The sequence below is a fragment of the Aphelocoma coerulescens genome, chromosome 1A, assembly GCF_041296385.1.
Source record: "Aphelocoma coerulescens isolate FSJ_1873_10779 chromosome 1A, UR_Acoe_1.0, whole genome shotgun sequence".
In the NCBI taxonomy this organism is placed as follows: Eukaryota; Metazoa; Chordata; class Aves; order Passeriformes; family Corvidae; genus Aphelocoma; species Aphelocoma coerulescens.
Window position 1 is genome coordinate 54,328,786 of NC_091014.1, and position 17,271 is coordinate 54,346,056.

The window sequence follows — 17,271 nt, forward strand, 5'->3', positions numbered from 1 at the left end:
ACTGCAGGGGCAGAATTTGAACTGGGCAGGGCACAGAGAAGCTCCTCAGCAGTCAGGGAAAGTGGGGAAAAATGCATTCCTTGGGTAAAAAGGCAGAGGAGCAGCATCAGGAAAGAACTCTTTATTTCCCATAAATACAGCAGATTCTTCGCGCCGGGCGTCTCATTTTAAATGTTTGTTTTTCTTCCATTTACAGAATTTTGCACTGAAAATATATACAAGTCTATTCAAGAACCAAACAAGATCTGCAAAGAAAAAACCCATACAAAACCCTGAAGAGACCAGAAAGGGAAGTAAGACACAGCAGAATCCCAGCATAAAGACCTTGCTTCCCCCTCTCCTTTACTGCTTGCTGTGCCCAGCTCCAAAACACCTCACCTTCGCTGCAAGGCACCCTGCTCACCTCCATCTCACACATGCCTCCTTCTACCTCTGGCAAGCCAATGCAGAGCACAGCTTACCTCTGCTTTTTATGATCAGGCCCTCTCCAAACCAGCTTAGGGATGGGAAGCAGCTCCCATGGTCCTGAGTCCCACGGGGTTCGGGATTGCTTGGGATGTGCCACCCTCAGTCTCCTCTGTGCCTGCAGATCCCAGCTCTTGTGTCACAGTGATCAGGCGGCTGGGGCGAGCCCCCTCCCCGCCACAGGGAGCCAGGCCTGCCCTCAGCTGCAGCAAAGGTGCACAAGGCACAGCTGAACCCCCCCCTAAGCCCCAGTGCAGAGCTTTGTGGTGATGGGCTGGGCTCCCATCTCCCCCCGACTCCCAGCCCATCACCCACCCCTCCGCGAGAGGACACTGAAGAGCTGAGAAAACCCTCCGCCCCACCAAGCTCTCCAGCCCAGCGGGGGAAAGGAAGTCTAAGTGCTGCTTCCTCTCCCTATCTGGCAGGAGGCTGCCGGGAGACTCAACCCCCACAGCATGCCCCTCTCTGGCCACCGTTCCCAAAGCTCGTTATGATAGATAAAGCCTGTGGGAATGGTGTAGGCTTCCCTGCTGCAGGGGTTCAGAATGCCAGCTGAAGGGGCTGGGAAGGCACAGAGCAAGCCCTTCCCAGCCTCTGAGGCCCCACCCTGGGGCCCACCTCCCACCAACAGCTCTGTAAGCAGCTAGGACAGAGATATGTGAGGATCACTCCCCCTGACCCCCCCCCAAAGCAAGGGCAGCTGTCTGCTCTCTGGTGCTGGAGAGATAACCTAGGCTCTGCCCAGCCTTGTTCCACATCAGCTCCAGTGTGATCCCACCAGATGGAATCACTGGGGCCCAGCTCCAAGGAGGGGGCAAGGGGGACAAGAGAGAGCACCATAGAGCACGAAGTAGCTGAAGGACTGAGAAGTGCAGAGGGGACAGACAAGGGAAAGGATCTTCCTTTGCTAGGCCTTGCCCTGGGCTGAGGTTGCTAAAGCTCCCTGTCCTTGTTCCCCTATGCACCTAAAGCGGGAAAGCAGGGTTAGAAGAGAAGCTGGACAGACGGGGGAGGGAGTGTCATCTTCAGAAGAGCAGGGAAGGCAACTGTTCACACACATGAAGCTTTCCACTCCACTTCTAGTCTTGTGGGATGAACATCTCCTGGCATCTCTGCTCTCCTCCTTGAGGCACGCTCCCTCTGGCCCTTGCCCGGCCATCTGGAGAATAGAGTGTGAGCGCCAGCCCCCACCCACCCTCCCATTTCCTCAGGCTGCTCCAGCCCCACAGGGTTGGCTTCCTAAGGAATCTGCAGTGTAGTGCCTACAACATGTGGCCCTAGAGGTTTCCCCAGGATTCTGGTGGGGGAAACTGGTCCACATCCCCAATTTCATTGTAGGTTTGCTCTCCCATTGTGAAGGTCAGTTTGTACCGTAGCCTCACTTTCTCCTGGAGATGGGAGAAAAAGGATACGCAGTCAGAAGCAGGGTAAGAAAGGCATGAGGCACAAACCATTCATGTCTCAGATGCTGCTGAGCAGAGGGAAGAGGGACAGGGTAGTGAGGCTTTGCCTGAGCACCAAGACCAGCCTCTGCTCATGCCCCAGGGATGATGCTTTTACCTTCTGTGGGTTAGCAAGCAGCAGGACCTGGGTGATGGCACTGGGGTGGACGATGGGATTGAATGCCGGCAGCTCCGTGCCTGAGGGAGGCTGTAGCTTCACCTTCATTATCTAGGGAGAGAGTGAGAGAAGAGAGTGACCACATTCCTGAGGGTGACTTGGCAGCCAGAAGCCCTGCTCCTGTACTTGGGAAGCTTCCGCTGTCTAGTCAAAGAGAAAAACATTGTGAAGGCAATTAGAACTTGCTCCCATGCCCACAGCCCTCTCTCCACCCACCCTGCCTTTCCTGCAGAAGTAGAATCATGCTTTGGCCCACTCTGGGGACCTCAGCCCCAGCAGCTGTCTTACCTTGGGGACGGCAGACTGAAAGACAATATTGCGGATGGGCTGCGGGGCCGTGCTAAGCATAGAAATCACCACCACAAGCACATCAGGCCTCTCGGGCAGGGCATCCTTAGCAAAGTGGAAGAGGACACGGAAGCCGTGCTGATCATACACTGTCACAGGGAGGATGCTGCCTGGGGGAAAGACAGGGACGGGCAGCAGTCAGCCAGGAGCGAATTGGCCTGACAGCACCTTTCCCCATCACCCTAACTCCATACAAGTGACACCATTCTTCTTCAGCCTCCACAAAAGCCAACAGACAAGAAGTTTCTTCACATCATTCCCTTCCATGTGTGCAGGGTTTAAGCCCTCCACGCCTGCCCCCCTCTTTTTCCCCGACTCACTGGGTTTGATTGACTCCAGAGGCACAGTGATGTTGGCCAGCGAGATCTCCTGGGGCAGCGCAGTGGCAGGAGGCCGTGGTGGGACTGCAGTACTTCCTGCTGGTGTGGTGGCAGCTTTTGGAAGTGTAGCAGGGGCAGGCAGCTCTGAGGTCAGGGGCAGCGTGGGGTTAGGGGAAACACTCTGGAGCACAGGTGGAGCACTGGGATTGTGGGCTGTGGTGCCAGAGCTGCTCCTGTTCTGCAGATCCCTCAGGGTGAGCCGAGGGGGTGGCTGCTGCTTCTCCCTGGGGGGGGAGAGAGAGAGCAAGGAGTGGAAAAGGGCACTGGAGTGCTGTCCAGCACCCCAGAAATGGAAACAATGGGGAGAGATGCAAGACTGCACTACCAAGTGCTTACCATCGCACTTGTTGAGATTCTGGAGGCAAAGACTGCTGCAGCAGTGTCTTGCCCAGGAGGTCCAGGTCATCCAGGCCACTGCTGCTAGGAGACGGTTTGGGAGAGGATGCACCAGCATCTGCTTTGACTGGTGGTGCTGCTGCGATAGGGGTGATACTGAGCTCGTTGCTGTCTGATGACTGTGGAAAGAGTGCACAGGAGAGCCCCCAAGCAGGGTTGCGTATCAGCACCAACCATCAGATGTAGCATGTTTCTCTAACTACTTTTGTTGCTTTCGCCACCCTCCCCATCCTCTGCCCTAGCTCCCAGCACATTACCTGGAAGCTGTTCCAGCCACTGCTGTCACCAGCCTGGACAGGATGTGGTGCTGGGTCATTCAGGCCTGCCAGGAGTAAAAGCAAACATGAAGCAGTAAGAGCATTACATGCGGCCTGAATAAGACACAGAAGCAGCAGGGCAGAACCGCCAATGTGGTCTCCATCTCTGGCCCCCATCCTTGCATGGGGGAGAGCCAGGAGGGTGATAGTGGTTTTATTCTGTCCAGATATCCTCATTTATAGTTTAGTTCTCACTGCAATTAGCAGAAAAATGAATACTCCTGAGCTGACCAATCTGACTGACCATGTTGTCTACTTGATGCTGTGGTACTCAAAACCACTTGTCTTAGGAAACAGACACTTTGTTGTGCAAAGAAGGACTCTAGAGCCTTTCTAGGATTGGCACCTCCCATGACTTCATGTGGGCAGTTCTGGAAGTCCCATGCATCTGTTGTCAGCTCATGACTTCAACAGCAAGCAGTAAACATGAGGAGCTGGGGGTGACCCACCCTTGTGATCCCATCTGGGGATGTCTATTGCATCACTCTTATTTACCTGCCAGGTCAGTTTTCCCAGAGCAAATCAGTGGGCACATCCCTACAGGCTCTCTCTGACTAGCCAGGAAAACACCATGGGACTGAAGTTCAGAACCATAGCAGGGTCTTTCCCTCCTTCTCCCTCACACTAAATGAAGGGCAGCTCTTTGTCTTTATTATTCAATTCTACAGAGCTCTCTCTTATTCATGCTCCTGCCAAAGAAGAACCATCTATGCAGACTATGCAGAGTCAAAGAATAAAGAGCTTTTGCTCTGGATTTCTCACCTAAAGACATGAGTTCATCATCCAGCAAGGAGACAGAGCCAGCTTGGTCAGGCACAGGGACTGCTGAGCCACCTGAAAGGGTGGGCAAGGCTGGGTAGGAAGGGCAGGTTGCTGGAAGCTCCAGGCCAGACAGATCTAGAAGTGCTGAGGTGCTGCCTGCAAAAAAAAAAGCGGAGAGTCAGAAACGTTATCCAGGGTTATGCAGTGTGCTGAGGCTGGTTCTTGGCCTTCCTCACACCCCCCCTGCTCTCCCTTCCAGTTCCCCTTCTTCATGCACCAGGCACATCCACAAGCCATTTCCTTATCTCACCAGCCCCACTCTAAGCTCCTGCAGATTTCCCCTTTCCACTTCTCTCAGTCTTCTCTTACACTGCAGGAAACCAGCAATAGGGTCCCTCTGCATGACCCTCCTCAGGTCTTGTTCCCGTTCCTCAAGTCTGCTCACCTCGAAGGGGACCGGCCACCGTCTCCCCATTGATCTCTTCTCCCCGTACAAGCTGCTTGTAGAGATTGATCACCTGGGTCAGATTGTCATTGGCTTGCAGAATCTCCGCTGAAAGTAAGAGTGAAAATAGTGAAGAGAGTAACTTTTATACCCCAACTCTGTCTATCTCTTCAAAGCAAGGCCCAAGTTGCTGCAAACAAAAGCACTGCAAAGAGTGTTTTCACCATTGTTGCTGCAGACTGCACCAGGGTACATTGACACCTCCAGGGCAGTCTCAGCAGGAATGAGAAAGGCTAGATATGTTTACCTAGAGCTTCATCATTGTCTTCTGTGTCACTGGCGAGCCGGAAAAGCATGGGCCTCATGCGCTCACAGCGCTGATACAGCTCCTGGGGGAGAGGAGAAATAGTGATGAGGTGTGCATCAGCTGGGTGTGCAAAACAGGCAGGAAGATGAGGGGATAAAGGTCACCCATCTCTGCTAAGTCCAGGGAGGATTCTGGGATCGCCTTTCCTCACCTTCATTAGGTCCTCATTGCTTTCTGTTGTCTCCCCCTTGCTGTAGTTTGTCACCATCTCTGTCAGCAGCTTCACGTTGTTGTTCACCTCCTCAATGGCATTCACCCTCTTGGAGATCTTCTCCATGCGCTTCTGGTCCTGGAGGGGAAGCACAGGGGAAGGATGTCCCAACTTGGAGAGGAGGAAGGCCAGGCCAGCCAACCACCCTGGACTAAAGCGCATTGCCCTCAAAACAGCTCCCACTCCAGTGCAAAACTCCAGGCCATCTCTGGGCAGGAACATGCCAGACAGGGATGGAATTGCTGTAGATCTAGCACTGCAGCAGGGCTTGGACCACAAAATGCACCCAGAGCCATTCCTCCTAGTAGCCAGGGGATGGCAGAACTTGCACAAGGACTCTTTCACAGCTGCTGCAGCCAAACTTTGAGCAGAAGCTCCATATGTCTGCATGAGGTTGCAGAGCCAGTCCTCCTTTGGTGCTAACCATTGCCACCCAGACCATTACCCCCCAGCTCCCCTTTTCCCCAGCCACACCTCCTGAACCATCTCCTTGATGAGCTTGTTGGCAGCCCGGAGATCCTCAGGATGGGAACTTTTCAGGAGGCGAGCCAGTGTCTGCAAAAGAGAAGGTACTTTTGAGTCCAAGCTGAAGGATGGCAGCTGGAGTCACTCTTGCAACACTAGAGCCAAGAGTTCCTCCCATCCCAAAGCTGTATCTGGCAGAGGCAGTGAACGATTCCAACCATTTAGAAAGCTGAGCCACAGGAGCTTGTGGGCTATCATACACCAGGGAGAGAAGTACAACTGGCTGTCCTATTCCTGTTGTGGTTCTGGTTATGCAAGCTAGGTCTTTCCGTGAAGATCCCTGCATTCAAAACCTGCTCCTGCCTGCCCATTACCCACCATGGAGAGTCTGGAGTGCAGCAGCACTGAGACAGGAAGAAAGCCTGGTTTATGCAAGAATTGCTGTGGCATTGTAATGGACTCCTACTGGAACATCTTCACATGCCTCTTTCCGGGCACAGCTGGTGAAGAGGGAGAGCTCCCACTTTCTCTCCATAGTCAGTGAACAGTCCCACTGCCCACCTACAAATCCTCATTTGCAGACTCTGACCCATGGAGGCAAACTATACCCCTTGCAGCAAACTGGCATCACACTCCTGCTGCAGAACTAGACCCAGAGGAGCCCAATACTTGCTGAAATTTATCAGCACTGATAACACAGAGGTTTGCCTGAGCGGTGACACAGTTCTGATGGAAAGACAACACAGGATGGGTCCAGGTGGCTATAAGTGGTTGGGCAATAAGCAGATTGCAGTGCTGGGGGCGGGGAAGAGATAACAACAGCAGCATCTGGGGCTGGGATTTAAACCTCATGGCCAGATAACTCAGAAGTCCAGAGAGCTCACAGCAGCAAACCTCCCAGAACCTGCTTGGGCCAATGTCAGTGCCTCACCCTTTGGACCATCCTGCAGCTAAGTGCTCCAAAGGTCAAACAGACCCACATGCCCCACACTTCTGGGTGTTTCCTTTGTCATGATTTTGGAACAGGCCCTCATCATTCCTGTGATGCATTTTATGAAGGAGAGCAAAGGACCTTGACTTTCTGAATCTCCACATCAGGGGGACATAAGATACTGGAGCAGGAAGATTATGCCTACCGTCCCTCTCCTTGCACAGAGCCCTTACCTTGGATTTTTCTTCATCATCAAAGATGATGTTCTTGGGTCGAGGAGGAGGCGGTGGAAAAGGAGCATCATCGGGAAGTTTTGGGTCACACTTCACAATCCCTGCAGTAGAAACCAAAGGAGAGATCAGGAGGACTCACCCATTCGAGGATGGCACTGCCACTCATGTCTTTTTTCCCTAATGGCCCACCAAATCCAGCTGGGACTGAGGGTACGTGGGTTATCCTGTTACCCAAGATCCTGGACTGTGTTTCCATTCTCCATAAATATCCCCTCTTAGAAAATTCCAGCATGTACTGCCAAAGCACTCAGCCCTTCAGCCCCAGACCTTTCCAGTGCCCCATCTCCCATGAGAGCAAGCAGATGTGCTCTCCAACCCAGCAACTCATCACCAGCAACTCCCTCTGCTCAGCCAGGAGCCCCAAGGCACCTGCTCCTTCTCCTGACCCTGGTGCTGAGTCAGACGGATGGATGGCCTGGGTCTGGGCAGAGGGAAGGGAGAGCTTGTTTCAGATTCTGCCCAGACAAAAAATGTGGGAGGGCAAACCATCTGTCCACTTTCCTCTTCCAGACCACTGCCTCTCACCTTGCTTCTTCAGCATCTGGTAGGCTTCTGAGATCTTCACCTCATGAGGCAGCCCTAATGTCCAGCTGTACATCAGCTCCAGGATCTTTGACTTCACTTTTTCTGATGTCCGGCTGCCAAGATACTAGAGGAAAAGAAAAGAGGTGCCTTGAAGCTGATCTGAGCCGTTTCAAGTCTGGCCTGTTCCTCTCCTCACCCTCCCAGAAGAAGTGAGACCGTTCCCAATGGCACAAGGAGGAAAGAGGAAGCAAGCAGGAAAGCTCACGAGGGCCTTGCAACACATCCTATGCTGTGCCTGGTTTCCACCACAGGAAAAACAAGAGCTGTGAGAAATGCTGCAGCAGCAGCTCCTCAGTCACACACAGGGACAGGTGGGATGGCTCAGGCAGGTCTCCTGTCACCTTGTGAAGGTAAGGGTCCTGCAAAAAGAAGCTGCTCAGCAAGGCAGCCCTTTAGGAATGAGGGGACAGCAGGGCTGGGAGAGGGATGTGGGTAATGGTCTCTGAGGCAGGGCACTGAGCAAGGTGAGCCCCAGATGACCAGCATGCAGCAGGTGCCATGCAATCATCTTTCAGCCTTCTCACATGGGTCTGCTGGGAGCACTGGTGGTAGAAACAGTGCATGTGCCTCCAGGGGCAAGTGGCTTAAGGCAGAGGACATACTCTAGGGTGCCAAGCAGGAGCACTTTAGGATGCTGGTGTCACTGTCCCTGGCTATTCATCATCACAGATCACAAGCTGTGACTGGCAGACAAAGCTTTTCCTTAGTCATATTTAGCCTGTGTTCCCTTAACTCTACATGTGCTGGTGTTCACTACTGCCTTGACTGAACAGGGGAGCCCACACACCTTGTTCTGCAGCAGGAACAGCAGCATCAGCAAAGGAGCAGGTAATGACTTGGTCCTTCAGATGGACTCACCAGAACACCAGTGACCAAGCCTGGGCTTGCCCTCCAAGAGTGTCTCAATCAGGTTGGGACACCCCAGAGAGACATGGTCATGTCAAAGCTGGGGGAGGTTCCCGAGCATATGCAGCACAGACAGAGCCCAACAGGGATGCAGGGAAGGTGACTCCAGGCACACACGTGAGCTCAGCAGTCTCACAAGTGCTGGCTGCACCATGTCCAGCTGGCCCTCAATTTCCTACAACAAGAATCAGCCTGGAACAGCGGGGTGAAAACTCACCTTCCCACCAGAAAACTCACTGGGAAACAAGGACTAGATCTCCTACTAACACTGTCCTGTTTCCCCCCATCCCAGTGGGCGTCTGACCTTTCTGCTCAGCCACCACTTTTTCCCAAAGCCCTCCTGCCACCAGGCACCAGTCCCTTCCAGCACGATGCCGTGAGACCCACCTTAGGGGACACCACCTTGATGAGCTCATTGAGGAAGCGGAACTTGCCCACCTCATCGTGGAAGCGTTTGCCACAGCTCTTCATGCAGGACTCCAGCACCTGGGGAGAGGGGCCAGGTGAGTCCCAGCATGGGGTCAGCAGCAGGATCAGGAGCCAGCTCCCTCCTGCTCCCCCCTCACGGTACAGAGCCTGTGGCTATTGTCACAGCAGTGCAGAGGGACGTCCTTCCCTCCCAGGTGGTCAAGCACCCGCCCACAGGGAAGCAAGAGTCTCGTCTTTGGGGCCAGTTTTTGCAGAGGTGGCTCAACAGCCCATACAAAGCGATACCCTTAGAGAGGTCACAAACAGCAGGGTCTCAAAGTGTGGATCCACAACATGATTAAGAATCATAGAATCCTTTAGGTTGGAAAATACCATCAAGATCATAGAGTCCAACCATTAACCCAGCACTGCCAAGGCCACCACAACAAAAGCCAAAAAGCTTCCTATCAACTTCAACAGGCTACAATCCTTCTAGGAACAAAACCTTTCCAAGTAACCTCTCCTGACTTGTGGAACCACCTTCAGTCCCTCTCCCACCCAAGGGCCCAGGTGCTCCAGGGCTCTCTCAGAGGGAGTTCGAAGTTTCCCATGCTTCTCCAGTCAAGCTGGAGCATCTCCACGCCCTGCCCCTCCATCTAGTTCTACCAGCCTGCAGATGCCCTTACCGTGAGGGCCTGGATAGCTTCCCATTCCTGTGGAGACTGGATCTTGTGGGCAAGAAGTCGGGTGGCAAGTGGAGGACTGGAAGGAGTGAGGGGAAAAGAAAAGCTTGCCGGTTATTGACAAAAAGCCTGGCACCTGTATTTCTGTCTGGGAATCCAGAGTTGAAAAGCATGTTGCAAGTTCAAGATGCTGATAAGGCACCAAGACACCTCAAAACCCTGAGGGAACCTTCCATTAGTGGACCATAACCCCCCACCTACCCCCACCTTGAGGGCCTTCATGCCTATTCAGCTCTTGGGACAATTCCATTGGATCTTACTAGGTGGGAAATCATAATCAGGCCTGTGACCTGGAGAAGCCTGGGGAAAGGACAAAGCACTTACCCCTCTAGCTCCTTATTGAGCTGTTCACAGAACGCATTGATACCATCCCAATCCAGGTCCTTGTTCAGGGGGTTTGTGGCTTTGTCTGCGGGCAGGAGGAGGGGACGGTGAGAAAAAAAAAAACAAACCAGCAGACTCCCACCCTATGGAGGGACAAGGTTTATCCCACTCCCTCCCTGCCAACTCCAGCGGGTGCAGTAGATGGGGACGGCGTGGAAGGAGAAACATACTCGTGTCCACTCGCCCCTTCCCACAGCAGCCCTGTGCACAAACTCTCGCCCTCTCCTCCCTGCTGGCCCTGCCTCTGGCTCGGCCCTGGGGTCTCACCCGCAGACCCCAGGTGTGCCAGCAGCCACGGCCCCCGCGTGCGGCCCCCAGCCCCTCTCCCTCACGCCCCTGCGCCCCCCCACGCCCGCGTCATCCCCCCCCATTGGGAAGGGAGCGGTGGTCGCAGCCGCACTCACTGATGCGCGCCTCCAGCGTCTCGGGCTCCATGTCGGAGGCCCGCGGCTCCTCACCGGGGCAGCGCCGCTCCGCCGCCGCCCTCCCGCCGGGCCCGGCGCGGCCGCGCCATGGAGAGTCCCGATCCCTCTGGACACAGAGACCCGGAAGTCGGCCGTGCAGAGCGCCGCTCCGCCGCCAGCGCGCCCCCTGCTGGAGCACAGCCCCGCTCCGCCATGGGCTCACCGCGCAGGGGCAAGGAAAGGCGCGGGATGCGGAAGGAAGCGGAAGGCCCTCCCGGAGAAGGACAGGGAGGGGAAGCGAGCGCGGGGCGGGGCAGAGCGCCGGAAAGCAGCGGCCGTGCGGAAACCGGCCGAGCCGGCCCCTCCCGGAAGAACCGATGTACTGGCAGGCGAAGCCACTTCCGGTTAGAGAACGGGCACTTCCGGCGGGCGGCGAGCGCCGTGTCCTTTAAAAGGACACGGGCCCTGCGGGTGCGGCGCATGCGCACTGCGCGCCCGCGTGGGCCGCCGAGTTGAGCTGGGGTCGGGTGCCGGCCAGTAATAAATATAAATATGAATATGAATGGCAGCAAGTGCTGTCCCCTGCACTGATCTTTAAATAGCAGCTGATCCTCTGGCAGCGCCCGGCCTGGCCCTTGTGCCCGGCTGAGCAGCGTGTGGGGCGGGCTGGGGGGTGGTTGGTGAGGCTCTGGAAATGGCCGGAGCGTTCCAGGAAAACCAACTCCGTTTGTCCCCGCTTTCCGTGCGGCTCTGCTAATCTAGGCCAGCGCAGCTGTGACACCTAATACCGCCTGTTTTCTCCGTGCCCCAGGGGTCCTGGCAGGAGCAGCACGGCTTCTCCCCGCCTCGCTGCTTTCGTAGCTCGCTTTCCTGCTTTTCAGATCCCGAGCGAGCTCGGCGAGCTTTGGGGTGCGCAGGCCCCCGCCTGTCTGAGGCGTGCCCGGTGAGGGTGTCAGCGGCAGGGCTGGGGCTGGCCCTGCAGAGCCTCGGCGATAAGAGCTCAATGCAGCCTGTTCGGCGTTCCGGCCTCTGATGTGGACACAGCGTCTGAGCCCAGCGGTCCCGTGCTGGGTTACTCATTTACAGTGCTAATCCCATGGCTGACGGGGGAACTGCCCTGTTGTCGCACCTAATGGCTTTTCCTTATGGATAGCCATTGTTTTGGTGAGGGCTTTTTGGTCATTAAAAAGCACTTTGGGGCGCCTGAATGTAGTTCTTTTTTTAACTGTTACTGCCTTGCATCACAAAGCCCTTTTTTAAGTGCCTTTCATAGAAAATTGCAACATCCTTCCCTTTGCTGCGTTCAGGCACGTTTTACACAGGTTATTTTAATCTTATGAGTCAGCCCTGCATGTCACTATTCCTTTGATTTTTCTGAGAATCCTGAAGTCATCCCTAGGAGCCCTCCAGGTCATGTACGATCTGCATAGAAGGCACGCATCGCTCCATCCCCCACAGCGATGCCTCTGAATGAGAGGTTTTGCAGGCTGGTGTTTTACACAGCCCCCTTTTGCTCAGGTTTCGGTCTGTCTGAGTCTCGGGCTTGTTTGTTTCCCTGTCTTTGGCAACACCCAGTGGTTAACAAGCCCAGGATGAATGGAGGAAGGCTGCACCTCTTTTCGGCTGGTTGCAAACAATGGCGAGTGAACTCGTGCATAAAAGTCCTGTCAGCGGCGACCTTGCTTTTATTTCTCACAGATTTAGGAGTCTCTTTCCCCTTTGGTACATCTGCTTTCCATATAACAAGGACCCTAAGTGCAGCCAATGGAAAAAGAGATCGGAATCTGAATTTTTTTGCTGCCTGTAAGAGCGGCTAGATGATGTGTGAGGAACAACCTTTCTCCCCTCGATTTATTTTTACCGACAGCTGGAATTTTAAGCTAGGTTTGGACGGAGTGAGGCTCCAAGTTGTAATTAACACCGCTCCGGAGGGAAAGTACTGGAGCTATAATTAGCTTGTAGCCCATTGTGGAGGGAAGTGATGGCCAGAGGCCTGGATGAGCACAGCTCATGGGCGCAGAGTATGGCCCTGTTTTTGGCAGAGAGGTGCAGTCCTAAGCTCGGCAGAGGGATGATTGTCCCCGCTTTGACAGAGGGGTGCAGCCTTAGGTTTGGTGCAGTCCCGGGTTGTCAGGCCCTGCAGCAGCCGCCCGCAGAGGGCACCAGCAGGCACGGCAGCGCCTGCCAGAGCAGCTTGGGCTCAGCAAACGCTCCTGCTGCTTGTGCACTCGAGGTGAATCCCGAACAGGCCAAGTCCCGCTCCATGGGGAAGGAAAGGCGGCCTCTCAGGAGTAGCCGGTGCGCCTGGGAGAGGGGTTTTCCACCCACCAGGTTGTCTTCTGCCGGGCAGAACCACGCAGTCACCCCCTCTCTGTCCCAGTGTTTGTTTGGTTTCTCTGCCGTGTGTGTTTATGTGAACCCTGCGATGTTTTTCAGATGTGCTTGTGTGCGCATCCTGCTGGGTCGTCAGCTCTGGCCTGTGACGTGAGCTTTCCCCATCATATTCCTCTTTCTTTGGCAAGGTGTTCTGCTGGAGACCTTTCACTTTCCTGAAGCTTGGTGCTGTGGTCTTTTGTTTTTTTGTTGGTTTTTTTTCCGTTTTCCTGCTCTGGCTGACTCCAGCAGCCAGTTCCTGGGGGGTTGGCTCATTTTTAACTCTGCTACTTTCTCTTGGAAAAGAGAAGCTGGCAGCACCTCTCCTGACATCACCTCGGACCATGCACCTTGTTACACAATCCTCTGGATTTGCAGCCCTGCCATTCCTTGACCTTGGCTAATCTCCTTCCTTTTGCAATACTTTTAAGCACCTTTCCCAGCAGAGGGCTGCAATTACAGAGGCAAGTATAGAGTTGCATACTTCTCTAGGAGGGAGAGCAGGTTTGAGCTCCTTTAATCTAATAGGAAATGTCTCCTTCCCTTTCATATGCAGCACTTTCTTGTTGTATGCAATCATCCACCAGGATTGCTCCCTTCCATTTCTTTCAGCAGTTTCCCTTTCAGCTGTAGGAAGACCTGTCCCCGGTGATCAAAGGCATCCTTCTACAGCTACAGGAGCAGAATGAGGAAACAGGATGCTGGATAAGGGATCAGAAAACCTGCCGGCTACATGTCTGCAATTAAGCATGTCTTGAAGCAAGACTCAGGGAAATACTCAGCTATGCTCACTGCCTCAGTTTCCCTGGTTGTTAGCATGGGGGTATAATTTCATTTTCTTCCTCTGGGGAATTGCCTTGACCTCTGTATACCAATTTTCCTTTCCACATTGGTTCTGTCATTAGAGCAACTGGCTCAGCGAGACAAGTGAGAGAAGCAAATACCAGAGTTAGAGGTGAGCTGTGCAGCTCCCTGTTTCCTTGTGTTCAAGCCCTCCTTCCAAACTCAAGGGGTGTCTTGATCCCTTTACTGAGCAGGCAGCAGTGCCCTTCTGGACAGTGTGAGGAGTGAAAGTGTCTCCCTACTCCCTGGGGAAGGCTCGAATGGGTTTGCTGTTGCCGATAGCTTCTTTCCAAGAAAAGTGCAGGGAATTTGGGGTGTGCTCTGAGGACATGGGAACGCTCTTGCTGCTGAGGAACAGTATCTGCAGCAGGCAAAGATGAAATAAAACTGATGGGACGGAGCCCTTGTTGTAGCTGTGGCTCGGGGGCTGGTAGGTTTTGTAGCTGGTGAGCTGGAACCTGAACAGGAAGACCTGCCAGGTTGGAGAGAGCTGCTTGAATTTACGGGGCTGGAGTGAGCACTGAGGGCCCTGAGCCCGCAAGGGGGAGCCTCGATGGAGTCATTCACAGCACCATTGATGAGATCCGCTCCAGACTGGAACAGATCCATGACCGATACCGTGCACTCGGTGCTCCGGAGTCAGCAGAGGCACTGGAAAAGGTGACCAGATTCACCCATTCTTGCTTTACCCCTTGCTTGCAGAGTTGTAGCTGGCAGATGGAAGCGGCATCACTAGAGAGCGCAAGTATTGGGGGAAAAAAGTAGTTTGAGAGCCTGGATTTTGCTGAGATACAGTTTGGCTCTAAAGGACAGCAGGAGGGAGAAGGAGAAAAACCCTGTTGCAAAGGCATTTTTCACGGGCACCCAAGCGTGATCTGAGCAGAAATCGGCAACCTGAAGCAAATCGGGGAGCCCAGCTGCAGCAAATCCCCAAGCCTGGATGATGAGCACGTCCCCGCATTGCGACGACAAGGAAGTGTGACTTAGCGAAGCATTTGCTGGGGATGTTTAATGTAGCAGCCGCCCGGGGAGCTCAGAGATGCAGTCGTGTGCAGCCTTTCTTCTCCAACGCAGCTCAGGGAGGAGGCATTCCCGCTGCACAGTGCCCCAGTGCCGAATGCACGTGTACTCAGCTGTGCGGCTGGCTCAAGCGTGGCACCATGAGCTGGAATAGATGGGTTTTGGCCCAGGATTGAAAATCCCCCATTGCCAGCAATCCTGTTTTTGGCTGCAGCTGCCTCAGGTTCCCTAGGAAACTCCAGTGCTGGCTTAAGTCCGGGCTGTGAAACAGCGGGAGGAGGCAGGCCGGCGGTGCTCTGCCTCCAGCCTGGCTGCTCAGTGTCTGCCACTTGGCACTACAGCCAGCTTCTGCCCCGCTGCTGGGGATGCTGAGGAGCAGCAGGGCAGAGCGATCCCAGTGCTGGGGCGCGGTGGACGTGGAGCTAGGGATAAAAAGAAAACCGTGACCCAAGAGGAGGAGGAGAAGGGAGACGCTGAGTCTGCATACGCAGATTTCCCGAGGGTGGACCTGGCTTTTCATAGGCTCCTTTCTAGTCCCTCTGGCTTCATCTGTCTTAGTAAGTGCAACAGGAGCAGGGCTGAGCCTGAGCACTGCCTCAGGATGATGGCTCGTGCCATGCAGTTGTTAGCAACTCCCCTGCCTTGGTTTTGAGCAGTGCCACAGCACCTAGGCATGGCTGGGGGACAGAGTGGGCTGGGAACTGTTCCCAACAGAGCCTTATTGCCATGCTTTTAACCCCACAGATGGGAGCTGTGTTCTGCTCCTTGCTTTTGGGACCAAGAGGAAAACAGCTACACCCTGTAAGCCCAGGTCCCTCAGAAGGCAGGCTTTTGAAATGCAGTCACCTGCAGCCTGTATATTTATCCCGTAATTTTCCAGCGTTTCCCTCTTCAAAGATGGGGAATGTCATGCAACAGGTTGTGGGTGAGTGCGTGGGATGGGAGTGTGTGTGCCAGACTGAAACTGGGAAATGCTCTGTCTGCTGGGTATAGCTGAACTGTGGGTTGTGACTCAGTGTCCAATACTTCATGCTATGCATCACTGGCTGCATTTGACCTTCTGCCATGTGGGGTGGGTGACATACTAGGAGAAAAAGTTGCCTAAGCAAATGAGGTCAGTGTGGGGGCCTGCTGGGATCAGACAGGCCTGGGCACACAAACACGTTGAGTTTGCTCCCCTGGCTCTCCTGCCTGAGGTTGGCAGAATGAGGAGCCCATGGAGCACATGCTTCTGCAAGGACTTCTCATGCACACACATCTGTGTCCTATTTCCCCTGCCATCCCCAGCTACATCAGATTGGGAACTCAGTCAGGGAGCAGAACGGGCAGAACTCATGTATCCCCCATTTAATATGCTGCTGACAGATGTGTCCCCCAGTCAAAAGAAGGATCAGGTGCATTTGACCAGCCTCTGCCTTGTCTCCACTTGGAGGGGCTGTGTTCAAGCAACTTGCTGTTCCCCTCAGCTCCAGAGGTTTTTTGAAGGCAGTGCTCACTCTCTGGATCGTGCTGCAATCGTGTTGCACTTTTGCTGTCCCTGATTTGCAGCCTAAGCCCCCTCATCTTGGAAGGGGGAGATGCTCCTAGCAGAGGCTGTTCCTCTTTCCACAGAGGCTGCTCCTCCTCGAACAGAGCAGCTTTGCATCTAGAATAGCAGGCTTCCCAGCAGTGGTGCTCTGGCTGAATTTCAGGAGGAGGATGCGTGCTGGGATTTGATAGGGTTAAAAGCTGGCGTGTCACAGCATGGTTCGAGAGTGGGCTAGAGACCTCTTCCCTCTGGCTGCTATGCTTCTCCTGCTGGTGTCCAGAGCTAGTGCGAGGCACTCTTCAGCTCATCCTGAGCCAGGTCTCAGGGGAAGCTGTGTCTCTGACAGAGCTGTTCAGGAAAGATTCCCACCCCTTTCCTAATGAGGCCGAGTGAATAATAGAGATGTTCCTCAGGGATGGTGTTGTAAGCAGTGCTACGTGCATGTTCAGGACCAGAAAGCAGGTCTCCACTAGCTTTCCCCTGCTGTTGTGCAGCAGACGTGGATGTGTGTCCCATCTTGACAGAGGAGATAAGCTATCTTCGTGCAGATGGGAACTTGCCTGGCAGTCGCAGCCACCTGTTGTCCTCACATTGTGCTTATCAGATCTCCTAGCTTGGGAGGTCTGTTTGAGTCTGTTTGTTGGCAACGCTTTTGAGGCTATTCAGCCTGGGATATGATAAGATTAGTCCGGGGTGAGTTGCATTGAAGGCATTTAGTTTCAAATACTTTTTTCCCCTCTCTGGAGCAAGCATCCTCCGTCCAGGAATCTGACTGCAATTAAAGCCTGGTGTTTGTTTTGCTGCTGGGGGCTCTCTGGGAGGGGAGCAGCACAAAGAAACCTGGGGGCAGCTAGAGAGACACAGCCAGGTTCTGGCCCCTGCGTGTTGCCAGTGGTGAGGAAAAAAAGAACAGCAGGAAAAGGCACAAACTGGAAGGAAGGGAAAGAGAGCCAGAGAGAACAAAGAGCTTGGCATGACTGCTGGGAATGCAAAATAAACATCCACTGTCCTCAAGTGAAGGCTTATGTACTGCTGGCTGCATGGGTCAGAAACAAGAGTGGAGGCTCATGGGCACAG

General features: G+C 54.1%; 1 protein-coding gene across 2 annotated transcripts; it reads right to left on the reverse strand.

Moving 5' to 3' along the window:
• Positions 1-106: 106 nt before the first annotated feature.
• GGA1 (golgi associated, gamma adaptin ear containing, ARF binding protein 1) lies at positions 107-10,547 on the reverse strand. Of its 2 annotated transcripts, XM_069002840.1 has the most exons (17): positions 10,431-10,547; positions 9,967-10,051; positions 9,586-9,661; positions 8,879-8,977; positions 7,526-7,649; positions 6,941-7,041; positions 5,786-5,866; positions 5,252-5,389; positions 5,041-5,122; positions 4,734-4,841; positions 4,289-4,444; positions 3,467-3,531; positions 3,150-3,328; positions 2,754-3,037; positions 2,374-2,543; positions 2,026-2,136; positions 107-1,853 (listed from the first exon to the last, which is right to left on the reverse strand). In XM_069002840.1, exons 1-17 carry the CDS (start codon positions 10,459-10,461, stop codon positions 1,743-1,745), a joined length of 2,001 nt encoding a protein of 666 aa, XP_068858941.1. In that variant the 5' UTR covers positions 10,462-10,547; the 3' UTR covers positions 107-1,742. The 2 variants fall into 2 exon arrangements, with proteins under 2 accessions (XP_068858941.1, XP_068858942.1); XM_069002841.1 differs by lacking the exons at positions 8,879-8,977; positions 9,586-9,661; positions 10,431-10,547 and having other exon boundaries at positions 9,967-10,048.
• Positions 10,548-17,271: the final 6,724 nt, after the last annotated feature.